The sequence below is a fragment of the Myxine glutinosa genome, chromosome 4 (assembly GCF_964187855.1).
Source record: "Myxine glutinosa chromosome 4, kmMyxGlut1.1, whole genome shotgun sequence".
Lineage (NCBI taxonomy): Eukaryota > Metazoa > Chordata > Myxini > Myxiniformes > Myxinidae > Myxine > Myxine glutinosa.
In genome coordinates this window covers 30,098,968-30,121,582 of record NC_136264.1, presented here as the reverse complement: position 1 = coordinate 30,121,582, position 22,615 = coordinate 30,098,968, and the positions used below count along the sequence as shown (strand labels likewise).

The 22,615-nt window shown below is 45.2% G+C and overlaps 1 protein-coding gene and 1 pseudogene across 19 annotated transcripts in view; one reads left to right on the top strand and one right to left on the bottom strand.

Annotated features, from left to right (window-relative positions):
• Positions 1–8,260, bottom strand: part of LOC137424548 (beta-1,3-N-acetylglucosaminyltransferase manic fringe-like) — a 15,649-nt pseudogene extending 7,389 nt beyond the window's left edge. Inside the window, exons 1-3 of the transcript XR_013623006.1 lie at positions 7,688–8,260; positions 4,666–4,775; positions 1,634–1,819 (exon numbers count right to left, since the gene is read on the bottom strand). The product of XR_013623006.1 is annotated as a beta-1,3-N-acetylglucosaminyltransferase manic fringe-like (transcript). The remainder of the gene's footprint in view (positions 1–1,633; positions 1,820–4,665; positions 4,776–7,687) is intronic.
• A 198-nt stretch (positions 8,261–8,458) lies between these two features.
• Positions 8,459–22,615, top strand: part of LOC137418304 (COP9 signalosome complex subunit 1-like) — a 90,267-nt gene continuing 76,110 nt past the window's right edge. For 3 of the 18 annotated variants that reach the window (XM_078775585.1, XM_078775588.1, XM_078775582.1), the window contains exons 1-2: positions 19,100–19,260; positions 19,395–19,557. Coding sequence is in view for 7 of the 18 variants with exons in the window: in XM_078775577.1 (XP_078631703.1) it covers positions 18,911–19,260; positions 19,491–19,557 (417 nt within the window). In the remaining 11 variants the exon portion in view is untranslated. Of the gene's footprint in view, positions 8,606–17,465; positions 17,624–18,907; positions 19,261–19,336; positions 19,558–22,615 lie in introns of those variants that run through there. The other 15 variants (XM_078775586.1, XM_078775589.1, XM_078775583.1 and 12 more) reach the window with 10 other exon arrangements.

Below are 22,615 nucleotides of genomic sequence, written 5' to 3'. Positions count from 1 at the left end.
GTTTGTGTGTGTGTAATGTTACCTCCCCTCCCCCCTCCGTCCTCCCCTCCCCCCTCCATCCTCCCCTTCCACCCCTCCCCTCCCCCCTCCACCCCTCCCCTCCCCCCTCCATCCTCCCCTTCCCCCCCCCCTTCCCCTTCCCCCCTCCCCCTTCCCCCTCCACCCTACCCCCTCCCTTCCCCCTCCACCCTACCCCCTCCCCTTTCCCCCTCCCCTTCCCTCCTTCCCCTCCCCCTTCCCCACTTACCCTCCCCCTCCCCCTCCCCCACCTTCCCCTCCCCTCCAATCCCCCTCCCTTTCCTCCCCCTCCCCTCCCCCTCCCCTCACCCTCCCAACCCCTTCCCCTCCCCCCCTCCCCCTCCCTCCCCTTCCTCTCCCCTCCCCCCTCTTCCTCCCCCTCCTCCTCCCCTTCTCCAACCTCCCCCGTCCCCTCCCCCGTCCCCTCCCCCTCCCCCTGTCTCCCCTCCCCCTCCCTCCCCTCCCCCTGTCTCCCTTCCCCCTCCCTCCCCTCCCCCTCCCTCTCCCTCCCCTTCCCCCTTTCCCTCCCCTCCCCCCTCTCCCTCCCCCTCCCCACCCCCCTCTCCCCCTTCCCCCCTCCCCTCACCCTCCTCCCCCTTCCCCCCTCCCCTCACCCTCCTCCCCCTTCTCCCCTCCCCTCACCCTCCTCCCCCCTCCCCTCCCCCCTCCCCCCTCCCCTCCCCCTCCCTCCCCTCCTCCTCCCTCCCCTCCTCCTCCCTCCCCTCCTCCTCCCTCCCCTCCCCTCCCCCTCCTCCCCCCTCCCCCCTCCCCTCCCCCTCCCCCCCGCTCTTCTCCCCTCCCCCTCCCCCCTCTTCTCCCCTCCCCCCCTCTCCTCCCCTCCCCCCCGTTCCCCTCCCCTCCCCTTCCCCCTTCCCCTCCCCATCCCCCTCCCCCTCCCCTCCCCCGCCTGGCAATGCCGGGTACTTCTGCTAGTATATATATATATCTCTCGATAACACTGGTCAGCAGCCAAATTGGTTCTGACTTATTTTGAACTGTTTCTCACTAATTTGGTGCCCACGAATCCGAATCTGACCTTAAATTTCGCTATCACGTAACCTTGACGTAGTTCATCAGAAGTGTGGAAAAAATCTTTGGAGCATGTGAATTTCTTGATTAAGTCTCAATAAGTCTATTTATTGTCACAAAAAATAATATGAACTTAAAGTTTTTATTGACATCACGTAAAAAAAATGTAAATCTCCAAAAATAATATGAACTTTAAGTTTTTATTTACATCACATTAAAAGTGCTTCTGAACTTTACTTTTGCGTTTGTAGGAGCAATCACTTTCACGCTGTAAAGTCCAACAGTAGTCGCCCATCACGTTTGGATTGAATCGGCCTTGATATCGAGTCTCCATGATGGCAATTTCCTGGTGAAACCTTTCTCCATGTTCATCACTGACATCGCCAAGATTTTGTGGAAAGAAGTCCAGATGAGAATGGAAGAAATGTATCTTGAGTGACATTCGAGCACCGAGCGCCTGGTAACTCTTCAACATATTGTCCACAAGCTCTTCATAATTTGGTGCTCGAAAATTTCCAAGGTAATTGTTAGCAAGAGCCACAAAGCTATCCCAAGCAACGCTTTCCAGCTCGGATAGTCTCGTTACAAAGTCCTGATTAGTGAGTGCAAGACGAATTTGAGGACCATTGGAAACACCCGCCTTCACTTTGGCCTCAGATACAATGCCTTGGAACTTCATTAGCAAGTAGTGGAAGCCAGCACCATCTTGATCCGTGGCCTTCACAAAGTTCTTCATCAAACCAAGTCTCAAATGAAGTGGTGGTAAGAATACCTTCTCAGGGTCAACAAGAGGTTTGTGAATTTCAAATGAAGTGGTATTCCTATGGTATACTGGTTCTCAAAAACTGGATGTGCTAGTGAAAATTGGATATCATAATCGAAATCTACAGGTTCATGTTGGTTAGAATCACCTCAAAATATAGTAGAACCATAAAATTTTGTAAATTTTGTTGACCAGTGTAATCATAGATTATATATAGAGTATATATACAGTCCCTTGAAAAAGTAAGTGCACCCCATGTAAAGTTTTGACTTTTTCAACATATTTCAACATACAGCTATTTGATCTTCATTTCAACAATATTGATAGATAAAGGTGATATAATATAACAAATATCATGAAACATTTACATTTTGTCGTCCATTGTATAATTTAAATAAACGTAAATGCAAATTTCGCTTGTGGAAAAAGTAAGTACACCCCATGAAATGTTTTTAAATCTTTTTAACATATCTGGACATATCAATATTTGATCTTCATTTAAACAGTATCTATAGATAAAGGTGATCTAATTGAACAAAAAACAATGAAAAATTGACTTTGTAATAATTTATTCAACAAAAAATTGTTGCACAGCATGCACAGATCGTTTCAAATCCCCCCACAACATCTCGATGGGATTTAGATCCGGGCTTTGACTTGGCCATTCCAGAACCCTCCATTTCTTTCTTTTCAGCCATTCCTTGGTGGATTTACTGGTATGTTTAGGGTCATTGTCATGTTGCAAAGTCACCTTTGGTTGAGCTTCAACTTTCCGACAGACGGCCTCACATTATCCTCAAGCAACCTCTGGTACAATGAAGAATTCATAGTGGATTCTATGATGGTGAGCTGCCCCAAACCATAATATTTCCACCACCATGCTTTACAGTTGGTACCAGGTTCTTGTGGTCAAATGCTTTCTTTGGTTTTCGCCAAACATGTCTTCTGGTACTGTGGCCAAATAGCTCTACCTTTGACTCATCTGTCCAGAGCACATTGTTGCAGAAGTGCTGGTCTTTGCCTAAGTGTTCATTGGTAAACTTTAGTCTTGCCCTGATGTTCTTTCTGGACAGCAAAGGTGTCCTCCTGGCACACCTCCCACGTAGATCAAATTTGTGCAGCCTCTTCCTAATGGTAGACTCGTGCACTTTGACATCAACAGTGGCAAGAGCTACCTGTAGGTCTCGTGATGACATTCTGGGGTTCTTAGAGACTTCTTTCAGCATCTTGCAATCTGCTCTCGGGCTGAACTTGCTGGGGCGGCCCGGCCTGAACAAGTTGGCAGTTGGTTGGAATCTTCTCCACTTGTAGATGATCTTCCGGACAGTCGAATGATTGATTTCAAATTGTTTGGAGATCTTTTTAAATTCCTTCCCAGACTCGTAGGAATCTATAACCTTCTTCCTGAAGGCCTCAGAGAGCTCTTTTGATCTAAGCATGGTGATGCTGCACACTTCAACAACAAAGAGCAAACCAAACTAAATGTCTGAGGTTTAAATAAGACAGGTTCCTCCAAGATCCTCTCTAACGATTTTCTAATCATTTGCACCTGAGCTGGTGCACCTCATTCTAATTTTAGGTATTTGAAGTGGTGATAAATGTAGGGGTGTACTTACTTTTTCCATGTGCGAAATTTGCATTTATGTTTATTTAAATTATACAATGGACTACAAAATGTAAATGTTTCATGATATTTGTTATATTGTATCACCTTTATCTATCAATATTGTTGAAATGAAGATCAAATAGCTGTATGTTGAAATATGTTGAAAAAGTCAAAACTTAACATGGGGTGTACTTAATTTTTCACGTGACTGTATGTATAATCATATATATACATATATATATAATTATATATATATATATATATATATATATATATATGTATGTATATATATATATATGTATATATATATATATATATATATATATATATATATATATATATATATATATATATATATATATATATATATATATATATATATATATATATATATATATATATCGAAGCCCTTCTTTCTGATCATTGAAACAACTACCACAACAGTATGGATATTACCTTCAGAATTGATTTTTTCAAACCATAATGATCACGTTCAGATCGAGTATGAGATCGGTGACAATGGGAACGGTTTATATGTGGCAGGATTTTGAAGGGTTGAAGGTCAGCCTAGAAACTATGTCATTCCTGTCCATCCCAAATCCACACGGCTCGCTGTCCTTGTTAACACGTCAGGTGGCAGATGGAGAGAGGGTGGTGGGAAGGGAGGAAGGGTGAGGGGGGACCGTTGAGTTATGGGGGTTGATTGAAAAAGTAGGAGGGACAGAGATTTGCGCCAGCTGCCCTGGCATCAAGCTACATGCCGGGTCTTTGTTTCCTTAGTCCCCCACAACCTCCAAGCAACGACTCAACTCAACCAGGCCTGTTGTCCTCCTCCTTTATTCCCATCACCATCGCCACCAGTCCACCATCCTTCATTTGCTTCTTACCCAGCTGTCCCACGCACAGGCAGCTGCTCTGAAAAACCAAATACCATCAACATTTGGGGAGTTCTAAATTATTTTAATGAAGATATTTGAAGTCTTCAGTGTTCTTCTCTTTTAGGTTTTACGAGTGTTTTCTTAACGGAAACACGTACAACAACAGACAGACATAGACTCTCAAAGAAGAGCGAAATGCCCGAGGGTGCACGGTATACCGCGTTGGTGAGGAGAGAAGAAAGCAGGTGTAGCTATGGTGGGGGGCATCAGGTGATGGGTGCGGTAGGGACATCAGGTGATTGTGATCAGCCATCACTTTATAGTCCTTCAGCGAAGGGTGATGACACGTCGATTCATACAATGATAGTTACCTGCTCTTTTGCACGTCCGATCCACGTATCGAGAAGTAGGCTCAACCTCGAAGTGTGGAACCTGCTCGTGGTTTTCACCGCGACAAAGACGTCTGATCCATCCAGTGCTCCTGAAAAAGGAAAACAATAGATTTTCTGACAAGGCAAACCACTTGAGGGCTCCCACGGTCTAGGATCTATGACATTTCCCCATAGACTCCTGGACCAGGTGTTCTTCTCACAAAACGACGTATTTATGAAGATCAGACCACTAGGGAGGGTTGTTGCCATATACATATTACAACTGCACAAGGAGGGAAGGGAATACATTTGTTATAAAGATATGTTTTGAAAGGGGGAACAGCAGGATAAGGGGGAAAAATGGAGTAATGGGGTGGAACATGTTCAGGTTAAGAAGAAGAATAAGCAAATTTATATTGCATACTTGGCCATGATTCAATGATGTGATGTCTGAATCAGAACTTTTTACTTCAATTTGTAAATCATTCATACTTTACGATAATGTCCTCGGTGAGGGACAAGGTCTCCAGGGTGCAGCACGTTTGCAATGCATTTTACACAAATTATCATTTTGAGATTGACGGATGTTGAGTTGCAGAGAGAGCTCAGGATACAGGAAAACTCATTGAGCCTGTTAAAGAAGAAGAGGAAGCACACCTGCCAAGTCTTCAGACACATAGAGCTGCCGATAAAGCAGTTTTTCCTTGGCTAGGGGGCACAATCCTGGATGGGTCGCCACTCTGACGCAGGATATTAAGGACAGGTGGTACTCCTTTTGCTGACTTCGGAAGGATGACAGGCTGAGTCAACCCACCTGGTGTTACTTTAGCGGCCAACAGGAGCTCGATCTCAAGACCCCTACTACCTTAACCTAGCCACCTCAACCATAAAGCCAACACCAGCTAGGTTTCCCAATAAAGAAATAGTTGTGATAATTGAAAGTGAAAAAATGTGTAAACAATGATGACAATGAACACGTCGTCTCACTTTCTTACCGTCGACAAAACAGGTGCTATTTGTTCTGTTTTTAATTACCTGTGGTTTGAAGCAGCCAAAGCAAGGTTACGTTCTCATCCCTGTCTGTTTGTCTCTGAGCAGGATATCTCAAAAAGTTATGAAATTTCTTTTTGACGGATTCGAACGAAATTTGGTGGATCGTTTGGGTGTGCGACAATGATAAATTGATTTGATTTTGGTGAAAATTCAGATATGATAAAAAAAAATTAAATTGTTTTTCTTTCTTTTTTTCCTGTTTTTAAAGTGATTCTTCACTATTGAGAAATACGGGCAAAAAGTACATATAGCAGGATGTCTCAACATGTTAATTTGGTGGATAGTTTGGGTGTGCGACAATGATAAATTGATTTGATTTTGGTGAAAATTCAGATATGATAAAAAAAAAAAAAATTGTTTTTCTTTCTTTTTTTCCTGTTTTTAAAGTGATTCTTCACTATTGAGAAATACGGGCAAAAAGTACATATAGCAGGATGTCTCAACATGTTAATTTGGTGGATAGTTTGGGTGTGCGACAATGACAAATTGATTTGATTTTGGTGAAAATTCGGATATGATAAAAAAAAAAATTAAATTGTTTTTCTTTCTTTTTTTCCTGTTTTTAAAGTGATTCTTCACTATTGAGAAATACGGGCAAAAAGTACATATAGCAGGATGTCTCAACATGTTAATTTGGTGGATAGTTTGGGTGTGCGACAATGACAAATTGATTTGATTTTGGTGAAAATTCGGATATGATAAATAAATAATTTTTTAAATATAATATATATATATATTTTTTCCAAGTGATTCTTCACTATTGAGAAATACGGGCAAAAAGTATATATAGCAGGATGTCTCAACATGTTAATTTGGTGAACAGGGTATGTGATGAGGATTCATCGATTCGATTTTGGTGAAGATCTGGTCTGGACGGGAGAATTTTTAAAGTGGTTTTTCACCAGTGAGTGATTAGGCCAAAAACGACATATAATACGATATCTCAAAAAGTTGTGGACGGATTATGGCAAAACTCAGTTAATGAGTTGGGTACACGACAAGAAAAAGCTGATCAGAATTTGGTTCAGGTCCGAATCGAGATCCGGCCCCTCAGTGGGATACAAATTGTAAACTGTTCAGCCTTGCGGAGGTATGCTTTCTACCAGTCCCTCTCTAGTTCCCCTCACCAGAGGAGAGGGTATTGCACTTGGGTCTGTTTATCCGTCTGTCTGTTTGTTTGTCCACACATCATTTGCCAACATGGTCTACAATTTTTACACCTTATCTTTTTTCAACCGAATACCTCTACAAATTGTGCACAATTAGAATGTGAGTACGTCTATAAAATACGTACTATAAAACCACACAAATCAAGTCCAGACGAGAGTATGCAACCTTTGATTGCTCGTTCTAGTTTTTATTGTGATCCAAGAATTATGGAGGAGTTTGTACATATATCACGTACAGGACACAAGGACATTGGTATAGACACCGATGTATTTTTACACGAATTACAAGGACAATGAGCAAGCACGCATCTGGTATGTTGGATTGAAATCTGGGTTTACACATTATGTATGCCAAACCTGTAGCGAATGAATGGAAAGAATAAAATGGAAAAAATGAATGAAAAAAATATGGGAAAAAATGGATGAAAAATAACATGGGAAAAAAGAATTTAAAAATAATATGGAAAAAATGAATTAAAAAATATGGGGAAAAATGGATGAAAAATAATAATATGGAAAAAATGAATTAAAAATATGGGGAAAATGGATGAAAAACAATAATATGGAAAAAATGAATTAAAAAATATGGAAAAAATGGATGAAAAATAATAATATGGAAAAAAATAATTAAAAAATATGGGAAAAAATGGATGAAAAATAATAATATGGAAAAAATGAATTAAAAATATGGAAAAAAATGGATGAAAAATAATAATAAGGAAAAAATGGAAAAATAAAAGAATGGAAAAAAGAAAGAATAGAATGGAGAAATATTTAAATACCACTTATGTGTTAATTACCTCTTTGGGGAACCTCAGGGGGATGTTTGAGCTGTTTGGCACCTGCGCTGCCACGTTGCCGGACCAACGAAGAGATGTACGAAGAGATGTCACGATGGAGGACAGAGAGAATGCGTTTTGGAGAAATGGGTTCAAATTTGTCCTTCGATTTGGATTCGTCAGCGGCTTTCCCGCCAGTCCGAGTCGCATCGACGCCAGACCAGGTAACCAAACCTTGAAGGGCAGGATCCTCAACAAGCCCTTTCCCTTGAGATGTCCGCTTCGCCTTGTCCCGATCCTCAGTTGAATCCATTGCATCTCCTCCAAGCACGTCCTCCAGCAAAGCCCTCGGCCTCCTGATGCTTCCTCTGTACCTCGCATGAGCCACAAGTGCAGTGAGGGCAAGGCAGGTAAGCACGAGCAGGCTCAGCACACAGGGCACAGCATTCCCCATCTCTTCAGGGATAGGGAAGGAAGAAGATTCCGAATTAAAGGAAATAAATTAATTGATATCTGAGAATTCACAATTTGTTTCGGGGATTCGGACAATTTGGGAAACTTTTTGAAAAGCCAAAGAAGGTTGAACTGGTTCAAACTCTTCTTCACCAGGATCACTTGCAAAGGAATTATCCACGTATGAATCCCAAACCCCAAACCGACTATAAGCGCAGAAGCCTCACTTGGAAATGCGATTCGCGGGACTTGCGCTTGGATTAAATCTGATGGTGACGTCATTCCATGTGCCGCCCTCGTAACGTCATTACGCAATAACTGTGTGTCTGGCTTGATATCATCCAGCAAGCGAAGGACGTCAAGACGTCATCGCGTTGCCGCAAGTTTTTTTTTCCAGGTTTTTGCGGCCTGTTCGTAACCAGGTGCTTCGTCAGTTGCTCATGATGCCGCTGCCAGTGCAGGTCTTCAATTTCCAGGTACGCGAAGGTAAAGGTGAAGGCTTATGAGTAGTTTTGCAATAACAAGTCGTTCAGAGATAATCAGACCTCAGGCCTTGCCTGATACTCGACTTAACAAACACACAGTTACAGTACCGTCACTGACACGCACACGTTTGAGAGAAGTGTGTGTGTGTGTGTGTGTGTGTGTGTGTGTGTGTGTGTGTGTGTGTGTGTGTGTGTGTGTGTGTGTGTGTGTGTGTGGTGTGGTGTGGTGTGGTGTGGTGTGGTGTGACGTGACCTGACCTGAAAGTAATGCTGCCGCGCGCGTGCGTGTGGTGTGGTGTGGTGTGGTGTGTGTGGTGTGTGTGGTGTGTGGGGTGTGTGTGTATACAACATATGTGCAATATGTCACATATATATATATATATATAACATGTGTGTATACAATACAGCATGTGCACAATATGTATATATGTATATGATGCATAAAATAATATGTGTGCATACACAGCATATGATGTCATGAAAAACAAAACATGCAAAAGCAAAGCCAAACGTGTGTAAACCATAATTGTGCATGTGTATGTGTAGATCACGACCCATGCACATGTGTGTGCACGTGCATGTGTTCGTCATCGCCACTGGTCTTCATCTTTCTCAGGCCCCCCTTTCACTCGGGTGCACCAAATCTCAGGCCTCCCCTTCCACTCGGGACTGGCAAATCTCAGGCCCCCCTTCCACTCGGGTCCGCCAAATCTCAGGCCCCCCTTCCACTCGGGTCCGCCAAATCTCAGGCCCCCCTTCCACTCGGGTCCGCCAAATCTCAGGCGCCCCTTCCACTCGGGGCCGCCAAATCTCAGGCCCCCCTTCCACCCAGGTCTGCTAAAACACAGCCCCCCCCTTTCACTTAGGCCTGCCAAATCCCAGCCCCCCCTTCCACTTGGGTCTGCCAAATCTCAGCCCCTCCTTCCACTTGGGTCTCACTTGGGTCTTCCAAATCTCAGGCCTTCCCTCCCTGTGTGTGTGTGTGTGTCCTCCTCGACGGGCTGGAGCCAGCAAAACCCATCAAGCAATGGGCCCCTCCCCTTCACCCCACTATAGCCGCCCACGAAGCTGTTGTATTCGGCATTTTACTGGATCTCACAGAGCTCGGTTCCCTGCAGGCATAACATGGTTTTAAAAGGGAGTCACCAAATCCCGGGCCCTCACTCCCAGCACGACAAAGTTGGAGAAACCCAGCAAGCCGTCAGGCCAGGCCTCATCCCAAATGATCCCCGCAATCTCGGGCATCACATGCACGGCCCATCGCCCCGTCGAAGCTGCCGTGCACTCTGAAGTCGCCGCACATGGCACAAATCCTCGATCTCACCTCACTCTCTCACATCCTCAATGGATGGAGCTCTACAGGAGGAGGTCAATCAAAGCTTGGGCCTCCCCACCTGGCAGTACAGGCACACAAGTCTCACCAAGCTCCAGAGCCAGGCCGCCCAAATGCACGTCAAATGGCGTGACATCGACCACCATGTTGTCCCACCAAAGCTGCCATTCTCAGATTAGTCTTTCCTGACTGAAACTGATTTCCAGCTCCTGGTCATCTCCATCCCAGGCTAGGGGGAGGCGGCATGACCTGAAAGTAATGCTGCCGCGTGCGTGCGTGTGTGCGCGTGTACGTTTGTGCGTGCGCGTACAGTTGCCACCGATTGTCATCTGCACTCGCGAGTCTCTAAGACTGAACGGAGCCTTCCCCACTCCTGAAGCATCCATCTTCACCCCAACAAGAAACCACGACTTGTGGAACAAGCCATCTCCTTATCCATGAACCATTTAAAGGAGCCCTCCCCGGTCCTGAAGAATACATCTTCATCCAAGCAAGGAACCACGACTTGTGGAACAAGCCATCTCCTTATCCATGAACCATTTAAAGGAGCCCTCCCCGGTCCTGAAGAATACATCTTCATCCAAGCAAGGAACCACGACTTGTCTCTTCCGGTTCCGGTCTCTGAGATGTGGCGATGTGCGATTTTCGCCTCTGCAAACTTTCTCAAAGATGAGTCTTACCGGTCCTTGTTGTTGTGTTTTTGCTCTTTATTTTGTTATCTCCGTGTTTGCTGTGTGCTCCAAGTTGGGTTTTGTTTTAAAATCTATGCCAATTTGTGAGTATTCTTCAAACTTTTCGTACTGGATTATTTGAGGCCTTCCTTTTCCTAGTTTGAGGCCACGTTCGCTTTTGTTGTCTTTTCTCTCTACCACCTTCAGCCCTCTTGTTTTCTCTTCAATCCTCTCACCTCTCCTTCAATTCCTCCCAATTATACCCCGTTTAGTGTCTTTAAAAAATATAAAATAATAATAATAATAACAATTTCATTTCCCTAGCTTCAAAAACCTTACACTTCCCAGACCAGGAACTTCCTGCTTTCTGCATTTTTTTTGCCATTTTCCACTCGACATTCCCACTGTGGTCGTGAATGTTTTTATCACACAGATAAACTTTATTTTCTTCAACCTGTTTGCTTTTCCCCTCTTCGGCCTAACCTTCAAAATATAATAATTGAAAAAAGGTATTTGCTCCCACCATACCAATCATCTACTTATATACACCACGACTAACCTAGACGGTATTCACGGTGCTTTTTTACAATGTTCAAACTTCTCCTTTCTCCCGTGTTGAATTATCTATTCCACTACAATTCACTCTTCTTCTTCTTCCTCTTCAAAAGTTTTCTTTCAAATAAATCCTTCTATCATTACAGCACGTACAGTTCTTCTTTCCTACATTCTCTACACTCGCCTTTATTCCACCGCTCTAACGTTTTCAAATGTATCTCTGATTTGAAAATCTCAAGAACCGCAGTTTGTAACAAATGCTCAATATTAATAAATAGTTAATTTTGTACTTCCTCCATGTCAAACACTGTCTGCACCCTCCTCTTCTTGTACTTGCCTGAATCCAACCCTATCTCTTACCAGCACCCCTCTCTCTACTCCCTCCTACCCCCATTTCATCAGGACCTTCCCCATACCCCTCCCTTTCAAAACTCCTCCCCCTCACCCCTCCCTTTCAATGCTCCCTCCACCCCAGCCCTTTTACTAAATCTTGTGGTGAGGCAGTTGCCCTGAAACAACTTGCTTTCACCTCCTGGAAGGCAAATCCAACTGAAGGTAATCTCCGTTCTTTCCACAAAGCTCGGAACAAGTGTGTGTCTACCATCAGGAAAGCCAGGAAACAATATCTATCCACTCTCAAGATTGAACTCTCAAACATGTCTCCCTCCTCCAAATCCTGGTAGCGTCTGCTGAAATCTGTTTCTGGTGTTTGTTCCCCTTCCATCCCCTCCCTTACCCCAAACGACTACACAGCTGACTCCGCACATGAAAAAGCTGAATGCCTCAACTCTGTGCTTGCCTCAAAATCTTGTGTTCCAAACCCGTCTCTCTCTGTACCCACCGTACCCAGTCATACCCAGCTGCTCCTGGACTCTGTGTCCTTCTCTCCTGACAAGGTGGAGAAGTTTTTGTCAAACCTCGACTCTGATTCTGCAACTGGACCAGACGGCATCAGCCCACGGGTCCTAAAATCCTACTCTGCCACTCGATCACACCCTCTCTCTATTCTCTTCACCCTCCCTTTTGCTCAAGGTCATCTGCCGTCAGCTTGGAAATCAGCAAACATTACCGCTTTACAAAAAAAGGTGTAAAAACAGATCCTTGCAACTACAGACCAATCAGCCTTCTCCCAATCATCAGCAAGGTCATGGAATCCATCATCGCTTCTGACATCAAATCCTTCCTCTTCTCCAATGGCTTAATCTCTGATCATCAATTTGGATTCAGACCAGGTCACTCTATTCTGCACATGCTGCTTTTGCTGTGTCAACAATGGATGGAGGTCTTCACTGCCAAACAGGAAATCAGAGCTGTCTCCCTTGACATATCACGTGCCTTCGATACGGTATGGCACCCTGCCCTGCTCACCAAACTCTCCTCTGATGGTATCCATGGAAATCTCCACTCTTGGCTCGCGGACTTCGTCTCCTGTCATAGTCAACATATGGCTCTCAATGGAATTTTCTCATCTTCTCTTCCTGTCCAGGCTGGAGTTCCTCAAGGCAGTGTTCTAGGCCCTGTTGTTGTTCGAATTTCATTAATTATCTCTCCGACTCTCTTGAAAATCCTCTCTATCTCTTTGCTGATGACTCCACTCTCTGTCGCTCCATATCCCAACCCTCAGAATGGCAGGCAGCAGCCTCTTCATTCTCTGCACACCTGGATAATATCACAAACTGGTCAAACAAGTGGAACATGTCTTTCAATCCTGACACATCTCACACTCTCACCATGTCTCTCTGAAATGACTGTCTGGACAACCCTCCCATATACTTTCTCAACAATCCTCTCGAAGAAGTTCTGTCACTCAAGCTTTTGGGTCTCACTATCTGCCATGATCTTTCCTGGGAAAACCACATTTCAAATCTGGCCTCCAAAGCCTGCCGCCGACTGGGAATCCTCCGTCGTGCAAAGTCCTTTTTTGGCACTGCTGAGCTCCTCACCAAATACAAGGCTTTCATCCACAGCTTGATGGAGCTCCTCTATCCCCTCTCCCTCCTCCCCTCTCCCCTCTCCTCTCCTCTCTCCTTTGCTCTGATTCTTCCCTTTTGGCTGGTGCTCCGGCCTCACACCTAGCTCGGCTTCACGCTGTAGAAGCCAAAGCATTCAGAATCATTGGTATCTTCCATGATGAAGCTGATTCTGAGGGTCTTTCGCTCTTTCACCGCAGTCAGTTTGACGTTATTCCTGTCTTATACCGACTCCTCTCTGTCCTAGCCCCCCCCCCCCCCCAGCCCTGTCTGTGCTCTGTCCCCCAAATACTCCTACAGGTCGCACAATATCTGCCAGCAACCCTCTTCTGGTGAAACTGCCAAAATCAAGACTCTCTCTTCATCTTCACTCTTTCATTCCTCTTTTTTCCCACCTCTGGAACAAACTCCCTCACTCTCTTCAATCCCACTCCTCCCTCCAGGTCTTCAAAACAGCTGTTCACCACCATCTCTTATCCTCCACCATCCAAAACCTTGATCTTTTCTAGCCCCATTAATACACCCCAAATCCACCTTTTTCAAAATCTGTTTTCTTTCCTGTAAACGAAACATTTGAACTTTCTTACAAACCATGCAGGGTCCATCTTGTTTATCCTGTGTACCCCACCCCAGAACTCTCTCTTCCACAGATGTCCCTGCTCCCTTGCTGTTGTTGTACTTCCCTCTCTTTCCCTCTCTTTCCCTCTCTTTCCCCCTCTCTTTCCCCCTCTTGTCTCCCGCTCCATTTATTTTATGTTTTATGTGTTAGTTCTCATAAGAGTCAACACTAAGTACAGTCGTGGCCAAAAATATTGGCACCCTTGCACTTTTTTCTAATAATTCACAATTTTCTCTAAAAATAAGTTGAAATTGACAAAATTAGCACAGCCTTTGGACAAAATGACTGCAGTCAAGCACTTTCTATAGCCATGAATGAGCTTCCGACACCTCTCTACTGACAGTTTGGCCCACTCTTCTTGTGCAAACTGCTCCAGTTCTCCCAGATTTGAAGGGTGCCTTTTCCCAAATGCTCTTTTCACATCTCCCCACAGGTGTTCAATGGGATTTAGATCTGGACTCATTTCTGGCCACTTCAGAACAGTCTTCGAGTTTTGTCTTGAACCATTCCTGGGTCATCATTCCATGGGTGCTTTTTGAAGTGTGTTTGTGGTCATTGTGCTGCTGGAAGACCCATGACCTTTGACGGAGACCCAGCTTTCTGACACAAGGTTGAACATTGCGCTCCAAAATGCCTTGGTAATCTCCTGATTTCATGATACCATGCACTCATTCAGCGCACCCAGTGCCAGAGGCAGCACAGCAACCCCAAAACATCACCAAACCCCCTCCATGTTTGACTGTAGGGAAGGTGTTCTTTTCTTTGAAGGCTTCATTTTGTTTTCTGTAAACATAGAGATGATGTGCTGCACCAAAAAGCTCTAATTTGGTCTCATCTGTCCACAGGACATTCTCCCAGAAGGATGTTGGCTTGTTCAGGTGTGTTTTGGAAAACTCCAGTCAGGCTTTCTCCACAGTGGGGTCCTCCTGGGTCTCCTACCATAGAACCCCCTTTCATTGAGTTGGCGACGGATGGTGCGAGTTGAAACTGTCGTACCTTGTGTCTGAAGATCAGCTTGAATCTGTTTGGCAGTTGATCGAGGTGCTTTCTCACCATTTGAACAATCCTTCGCTGCAATATTCGATCAAGTTTTCTCTTGCGGCCACGTCCAGGGAGGTTGGCTGCAGTGCCATGGGCCTTAAACTTGCATACATTGCATACAGTGGACAAAGGAACATCACGGTCTCTGGAGATGGACTTGTAGCCTTGAGATTGTCCATGCTTGGCTACAATCTTGTCTGACATCCTCAGACAATTCTCTGGTTTTCTTTCTTTTCTCCATGCTCATTGCGATACACACAGGCCACATAACAGCAGAATGACTCCTTTTCTCTATTAAAAATGGTTGAGAGTGATTTTAAAAAAATATTGCAGGCACCTGCAACTCACCACAGGTGAGTTCAATTCCTAAGTAAACGAGAATCACCTGCTTGAAATCTAATTATTTCTAACAACTTCTAAAAGGTGCCAATAATATTGTCCAGGACATTTTTGGATTTCTGTGTGGAACAAGCTAAGATTTCGTAATTTTTTCAGCTTTTTAAAATTTGTTCCACTGAAAACCAAAGATTTTCCAAAAGTCTGAAGCCTGGGCCTAGTGTCAAGTGTGCTTATAGCGTCTTTATTATTTATTAGACATCCTACAGATGTAAATGAACACTCGGTTTACTCTGCGCATGTTGTACATCAGGTGCAGCGAATTTCACCTCCCTGTGCCTTGTATTTATTGTTATTTAAAAAAAAAAGATGCTTCTGTTGAGCCTGGTGTTGACTTAGCGGTTCGGGTGCGGCTTGGGATCCTAGGATCCTGGGTTCGAATCCCGGTCGATCACTGAATTAACGCCAGGGGGGTTGACTCAGCCTGTCATCCTTCCGAGGTCGGCAAATTGAGTACCAGTTCACTGGTAATTCCCTGTGTGTCTCAAGAGTCGACCAACAGGGTTGGCAGCAGGAAAGGCATCCGGCCATAAAACATTGCTTCATAAAGGGGACCACAGTGCCCGAAAAAGGCCAACCCCTGCTCTGCGGGGAAAAATGGCCTTTAAAGGTGGTGGTTCTTCTTCTTTGTACACCGATCTTGAGGCTCAGTTTAAAGTCTCCGTCTACAATGCCAATGTAAGAGACATATAATTACTCTTCTTTTGGGTCTTCGGAGTCCTCTGGGTCTTCGGAGTCCCCGGTGTCTTTTGGGTCATCTTGGTCTTTTGTGTCCTCTGGGTCATTTTGGTCCTCGGGGTCTTTTGTGTCCTCTGGGTCATTTGGGTCCTTGGGGTCTTTTGGGTCTTTAAGGTCTTTAAGGGTCTTTAGGATATTTCGGGTCTTTTCGGTCTTCTGAGTCTTTTCGAATTGTTTTGGTCTTTGGGGCCTTTAAGGGTCTTTTGGATATTTGGGTCTTCAGGGTATTTTGGGTTTTTGTGGTCTTTTGGGTCTTGAAGGGTCTTGGGGTATTTTGGGTCTTCAGGGTCTTTAAGATATTTTGGGTATTTGGGTTTTTAAGGGTCTTCTGGGTCTTTTGGGTCTTCAGTGTCTTTTCAGTCTTCAGGGTCTTTTGGGTCTTTTGGGTCATCAGGGTGTTTTGGGTCTTCAGGGTCTTTTGGGTCTTCAGGGTATTTAAGGGTCTTTGGTGTGTTTTGGGTCTTTGTGGTATTTTGGGTTTTTTGGTTCTTTAAGGGTCTTGGGATCTTTTCAGTCTTTTGGGTATCTGGGGTCTTTATGGGTTTTTGTGGTATTTTGGATCTTCCGGGTCTTTTCTGTCTTTTGGGTCTTTAACAGTCTTCAGGGTCTTTAACAGTCTTTTGGGTCTTCTTGGTCCTTGGGGTCTTCTGGGTCCTTGGGGTATTTTGGGTCCTTGGAGTCTTTTTGGTCTTTTAACCAGTGGACATAGTCATGTTCAAAGATTGCCCATTAAACCCCCATTTAGGAGGGATTTCCCTCCTAAAGCGCTACTCAAAGCCTTTAAAACCTATGCTTATGAAGGGGGACAGACACACAAATACACAAATACACCTTGTGTTTTATATGGTAGATAATATAATGACGAAGGTAACTTATTGAATTCTCATTATTTTCCTTGCTTTAACGAATGCTTTCTGTTTGATGGATGTATTACTTGTTACTGTCATGTGCCACTTCCAAGTGCCAAAAACGATTTCAGGGGGAAAACCTGTGTATTGCAATAAATTGTTGGAAAAACATGAGAACATTCTTTAATCTGAGGAAATGTATTAGTTTAACTTGAGACTCGTCAAGGACAATTATTTGGTAGTGCTTCCAAGTGAGCCTGTCGAGGGTCACGGTGAGTGGGTCGGGGTGAGTCCATCGGGGTGAACCCGTCTGGGGTTGCGTTTAGTCTGTCAGAGTCACTGAGCTTGTAATGGGGGGGAGGGGAGGGGGGGGGGGTTAAGGGGTAAGAGGGCAGGGGGTGAGCTCGTGGAGGGTGGGGTCGGGTTGAGCCCCTCGGGGGTTGGGTCTCGTGTGTCAGGGTGATGGAGCCCGTGGGTTTCGGGGCGAGCCTGTCACGGTGAGCCCTCTTTGCAGGTGGTTGAAGTTCTCCTTTTTTTTTTCTTTTTCTAAGTGAACCCTTTTTTTTTAAAATGAGTTTTTCTCTGCCTTTGGCGCCGGTGTGGCAGTTAGAGCACACGCTTGTGGCTTTGCAGGAATGTGGGGGTGTGGCTTTGCTAACGGCTTTCTGTCTATGGAATTGTCCTATGTTTACATGTAAACTTTGTGGATGGTTTTGGTGACAGTCACCTGATTTCCCTGAGCCAAGCACACGCAGATGGCCTTTTTGGAATGCTTGTTCTGGTGTGGATGCAGGCCTCTCAACCACCCTCCCCTTCCTCCCCACCATAGCACAATGCCTTCTTTACAGGTAAATTTTATGCTGACCCGATTAATAACGTAGAATGAAGAGTCTGAGGATGATCGTACATGTCTGATGGGTCACAATATTAACACCTGTTACAAAGAGGAATGAGCAGGGTCAGTCTCCGTTGAAATATATTATCCATGTGCTCCACAAACTTTTTGGAAAGTTTGTTTTTATACAAAAACCCAGAATGAGGAATTCTATCCCAAGATTGTAATAATCTCTTAAGCAGATGGTTTGAGTTGTAAATGTTCTTTATGATGGCCCAAAAGTGCTTTCTTTTAACACGGCAAAATACACATCTCTCTATTGCAAACCTTTGACACTTGATTGTTCCATCAGTGGGATGTTTAAATTTCAGCCACCTGCGGACTGCGGTCGCTTTGTTTACTTAGCATTGTTAGTTTAATGGTCGTACATTGTTCAAAATGCATTTATATTTATGGTAAAATGACAGAGAACATCTCATATAAGTGTTAATGTTCTACACTTGAATTTGAAGGTCCATGAACCGATTCATTTTGAGTGTTCAGTAAATAAGTTGCAGTAACTGCTCATTGAGTCAGGATTTGTAGAATGAGATGTACAATTCTGGCCCCCGCCTCGCCCCACTCTCCCCACCTCACCCTCCCTCCAAATCCCCTCGCCCCACCCTTTTTGGTCAGCTCGTTCATTTTGAGGCGCGTGTGTGGTGGTGCGTGTGTACGGTGTGCTTGTTGCGTCTCCAGGCCGCAGGGCATGCGGGGTAGAATTGGAATTCTTTTTTATCTTCTGCCATGCTTCACTTGGGCAGGTGTTTGTGTTAGCGAGTGCACCTGGTGTGTAGCAGGTGGCTGGTAAATGGTCAAGAAAATTTGAGTTTTGTTCCTTTGTTTTGGTGTTGTGTAACATACACTCGGTGTACAAAACATGAGGAACACCTTAATATTGAGTTGCATCCCCTTTTGCCCTCAGAACAGCCTCATTCCGTGGGGCATGGACTCTACAAGGTGTCGAAAGCGTTCCACAGGGATGTTGGCCCATGTTGACTCCAATGCTTCCCATAGTTGTGTCAAGTTGGCTGGTAGTGGATCTTTACTCTGAATAGCTCGTTCCATCGCATCCCACAGATGCTCAATTGGATTGAGATCCGGTGACTGGGCAGGCCAGTGCAGTAAGCTGAATTCGCTGTCGTGTTCGTGGAACCATTCCTGGACAATCCTAGCCTTGTGGCATGGGGCATTATCCTGCTGAATAAATCCATTCAGAGATGGATACACTGCTGCCATGAAGGGATGCACCTGATTGGCAATGATATTCAGATATCCTGTGGCGTTCAAACCTTGCTCCACTTTTATCAAGAGGCCCATTGTGTGCCATGAAAACACATCCCACACACCATCACACCACCACCACCAGCCTACAATGTTGACACACGGCATGATGGATGCATGTACTCATGTGGTTTTCTCCATACCCTGGTCCTCCCATCAGCGTGCCACAGCAGGAACCAGGATTCATCAGACCAGGCAATGTTTTTCCAATCCCCCAGTGTTCAGTGTTTTCGTTCCTGACCCCACTGTAACAGCAGGTTCGTGTTTTTTGCTGAAAGAAGTGGAATTCTGTACGGTCGTCGGCTGCCATACCCCATTTGTGTCGAGGTACGATGAGTTGTGCATTCTTTTATGGATCTTTCAGCACCAATGTTGTACTGGACTGTAAGTTGACTAACTGTAGCTCGTCTGTTGCTCTGCACAATTTGTGTCGGCCTCCTTTGACCTCTTTCATCAATGAGCCGTTTTCGACCATTGGCCTGCCTTTGGCTGGATGTCCTTTGGTTGGTGGACCATTCTTGATACACACGGGAAACTGTTGAGCGTGAAAAACCCAGCAGCATTGCAGTTCTTGACACATTCAAATCGGTGCGTCTGGCACCTACTACCATACCCCGTTCAAAGGTACTTAAATCTTTTGTCTTGCTCATTCACCCTCTGAATGGCACACATACGCAATCCATGTTTCATTTTTCTCAAGGCTTTAAAATCCTTCTTTAACCTGTCTCCTCCCCTTCACCTCCACTGATTGAAGTGGATTTACCAGGTGCAATCAATAAGGGATCGTAGCTTTCACCTGGATTTACCTGATCAGTTTATTTCATGGAAAGAGCAGGTGTTCCTAATATTTTGTGCAATGCAATTCCATTTTTTTTTTGAACAAAAATACTGTAGAAGATAGAAAGACCACCTACCTGCCTGTGGTGAGTGAAAGGCCCTCAGAATCCGCTTCATCGCGGGAGATTCCAATGATTCTGAAAATAATAACTCCGTTTAATGCATACAAATGCAACAATAATCACAACAAAAATGTGTAATTCCTAATGTTAATACTGTTACATTTGTAGGGGGTAGTGATACCATAGACCAGGTGGAGTGTATAGATTAGTGTACTCCGACTGTCACGAAGAAGAAGAACCACCTCGATGTACGACAAGTAGGGATCCGGTACACCGTGTGTCATGTAAGTGTACCTTCGTCCCCATTACAAGGAGTGGGGTATATGTTAATTAGCTCAGGGATTATGGGTAAATTAATCTCCAGTATGTCGTTACCTCTGTACTTTATTCCTATGTCCCTTTTGGCACCACACCATGGACACTAGCCAAAATTACCTATTAAACACCCCTAATTAATAAAACCACCGGAAGCCAGGCATGAAGCACTGCCGCTGACCACCCTGACTAATGATTCGCACAGGACGGGCAGGCCTAGAGGCCACACCCCCGAGGAGCCGTGATTGAGCGGGGTTTGATGGACAGAAAGGACGGGTAAGATGGAACTCGCTGATAGGGTCGGGACGGAGACGTGTTGAGATGACGTCAGAGCCTGAGGAACAAAAGACTGTGTTCCCGACATTTTGTCCTTGCTCTTAGGTGTGGGGAGTTCAGAACACTATGACTGGTATTGGTCGCTCTTCCGCATTCTCGCCCTGAACCTCATACGAACGGTGGCATTTTGCTCTCGGGCTCAAGGAAGCGATCGTGAACGGCCGTGTTTGGTGATCTTGCTGGTGGTCGTGAGGAGGCAGAGCCGCAGCCCGGGAACTGCAGTTTTCCTTGCGGAGGACGGGTGGACGAGCACAGCGTGGAAGAGTGGGCTGCATGTCTGCTGTTCGCTTCGCGCGTAAGGCCTACTTCGCACCAACGGACGCGGCCTAGTGAAACGAGGGCGGACTGAGGCCTACTCGCGCCAACGAACGAACGCACTTTCCCACCAAGAACGGAGCCGCGTCCAGACTGCGCGCTCTGGGCCTGGACGAGTCCTGACGAGACGCACTGGTCGAGTCGAGCTAAGTGCAATTGAATAACCAAACACGTCTATTTTCAGTTATCTTTCCCTTTGTCTGTGAACTGGATCTGTGTGCGGGGACGTCCCATTTAGGATTTTATTTACTGTGCATTATTTTGTATTACCGGCATTTATTCTTGTACATTTTAAACCTGTGTCGGTTGAGATTATTTATCCAGGTGTGAAGACGTCGGGTGAAAGCCGTTCAGGTAAGGCTTCGTTTTCCCCCTCCCTCTTGCTCCCCCATGCGTATTAACGCCACTATATTTTTTTGAACCGAACGCCTCGGAGTAACAGCTCGTTTGGTCATCTGTGCGACCCTAAGGTATTCACCAAGGGTAGTTACACGACAATACATATCGATAATGTTTAGCAAATCCACACTATAATATATTGTAATATCACAGAACAATGTTCATTAGTAAATGGACTAAACCGTGAGCAGGCCGAATGCTGCGGTTTTAAAAATCAGAGCACCTGTCTCAAGAATAAAATGAATTGGTACCCCAGCGGAGCTGGAAAGCGAAACAGCTCAATGAGAACGGCACTCTGTAGAGATTGTACCTCCGGCAGGTAGAACAGTTTACGTTTTGTATCCACTGGTAGGTCCGATCTGGATTCGGATCTGAACCAAAATCGCATCGACTTGTTCTTGTCGCTGAACCAGTTCACCCACCTAGTTTTGTCACAAGTCGTCCACAACGCTTTGATCATCTATATATAAAACCGAGATGGCTCCGTTCGTCGTTCACAGGCAAAATTAGGACAAAGCGATTTTTAAAATTAAATAATAGGCATGAGGTAAAATGGATCCAAAATATATATTTTCACTCTTTTAAAGGATCGAGATGTGAGAGGAGGGAGAGGGGAGTGGGAGAGGGAGTGGAATGTGAGAGCGGAATGTGAGAGGAGGGAGCGCAATGTGGGGGGATGAAGTAGGATGTGAGAGGAAGTAGAGGAGAGCGGGATGTGAGGGGAGGAATTGGGTGAGAGGGCTGCATGTGAAGGGAGGGAGAGGGGAGTGGGGGAGGGTGGGGGTTTGAGTGGAGTGGGGGAGGGTGGGGGTTTGAGGGGATTGGGGGAGGGTGGGGGTTTGAGGGGAGCGGGGGAGGGTGGGGGTTTGAGGGGAGTGGGGAAGAGAGCTGGATGTGAGGGGACGGGGAATACAGGGAGTAGGGCAGAGAGAAGGGGAGAGGAGTGGGATATTTTTTTCTAGCTTTTCCCTTCACTTGGGATGGGTACTCTTCGAAGTGCTAAATATCGTTTTCAGCGCTATCACTCAATGGTGAAGAATCACGTAAGTTCTCAGATCCGGATCTTCACCAAAACTAATAATTTCGTCCTTGTCACACACCCAACCTCTCCATCAAATTTCGTCCAAATCCATTTACAGCTTTTTGAGATATCTTGTTCACAGACAGAGAGACAGACAGACGGATGAACACATAATCTCCGTCCACCTTCAATGGCAGAGGTAATAAGGAAATGTTTCATTCGCATCAACAAAGATTGTGGAAGTACGGGGCCCAGATAACTTGGATGTCTATTCTACTTTAGATGATGAAGTCCTCGATGTTGGTAATGGTCCTCCTGTGAGACCATGCCATCACGAGGGAGCACACACTCAGGTCCTCGGACATCTCCTCCACGAGCTCCAGTATTCTTCGCTGGG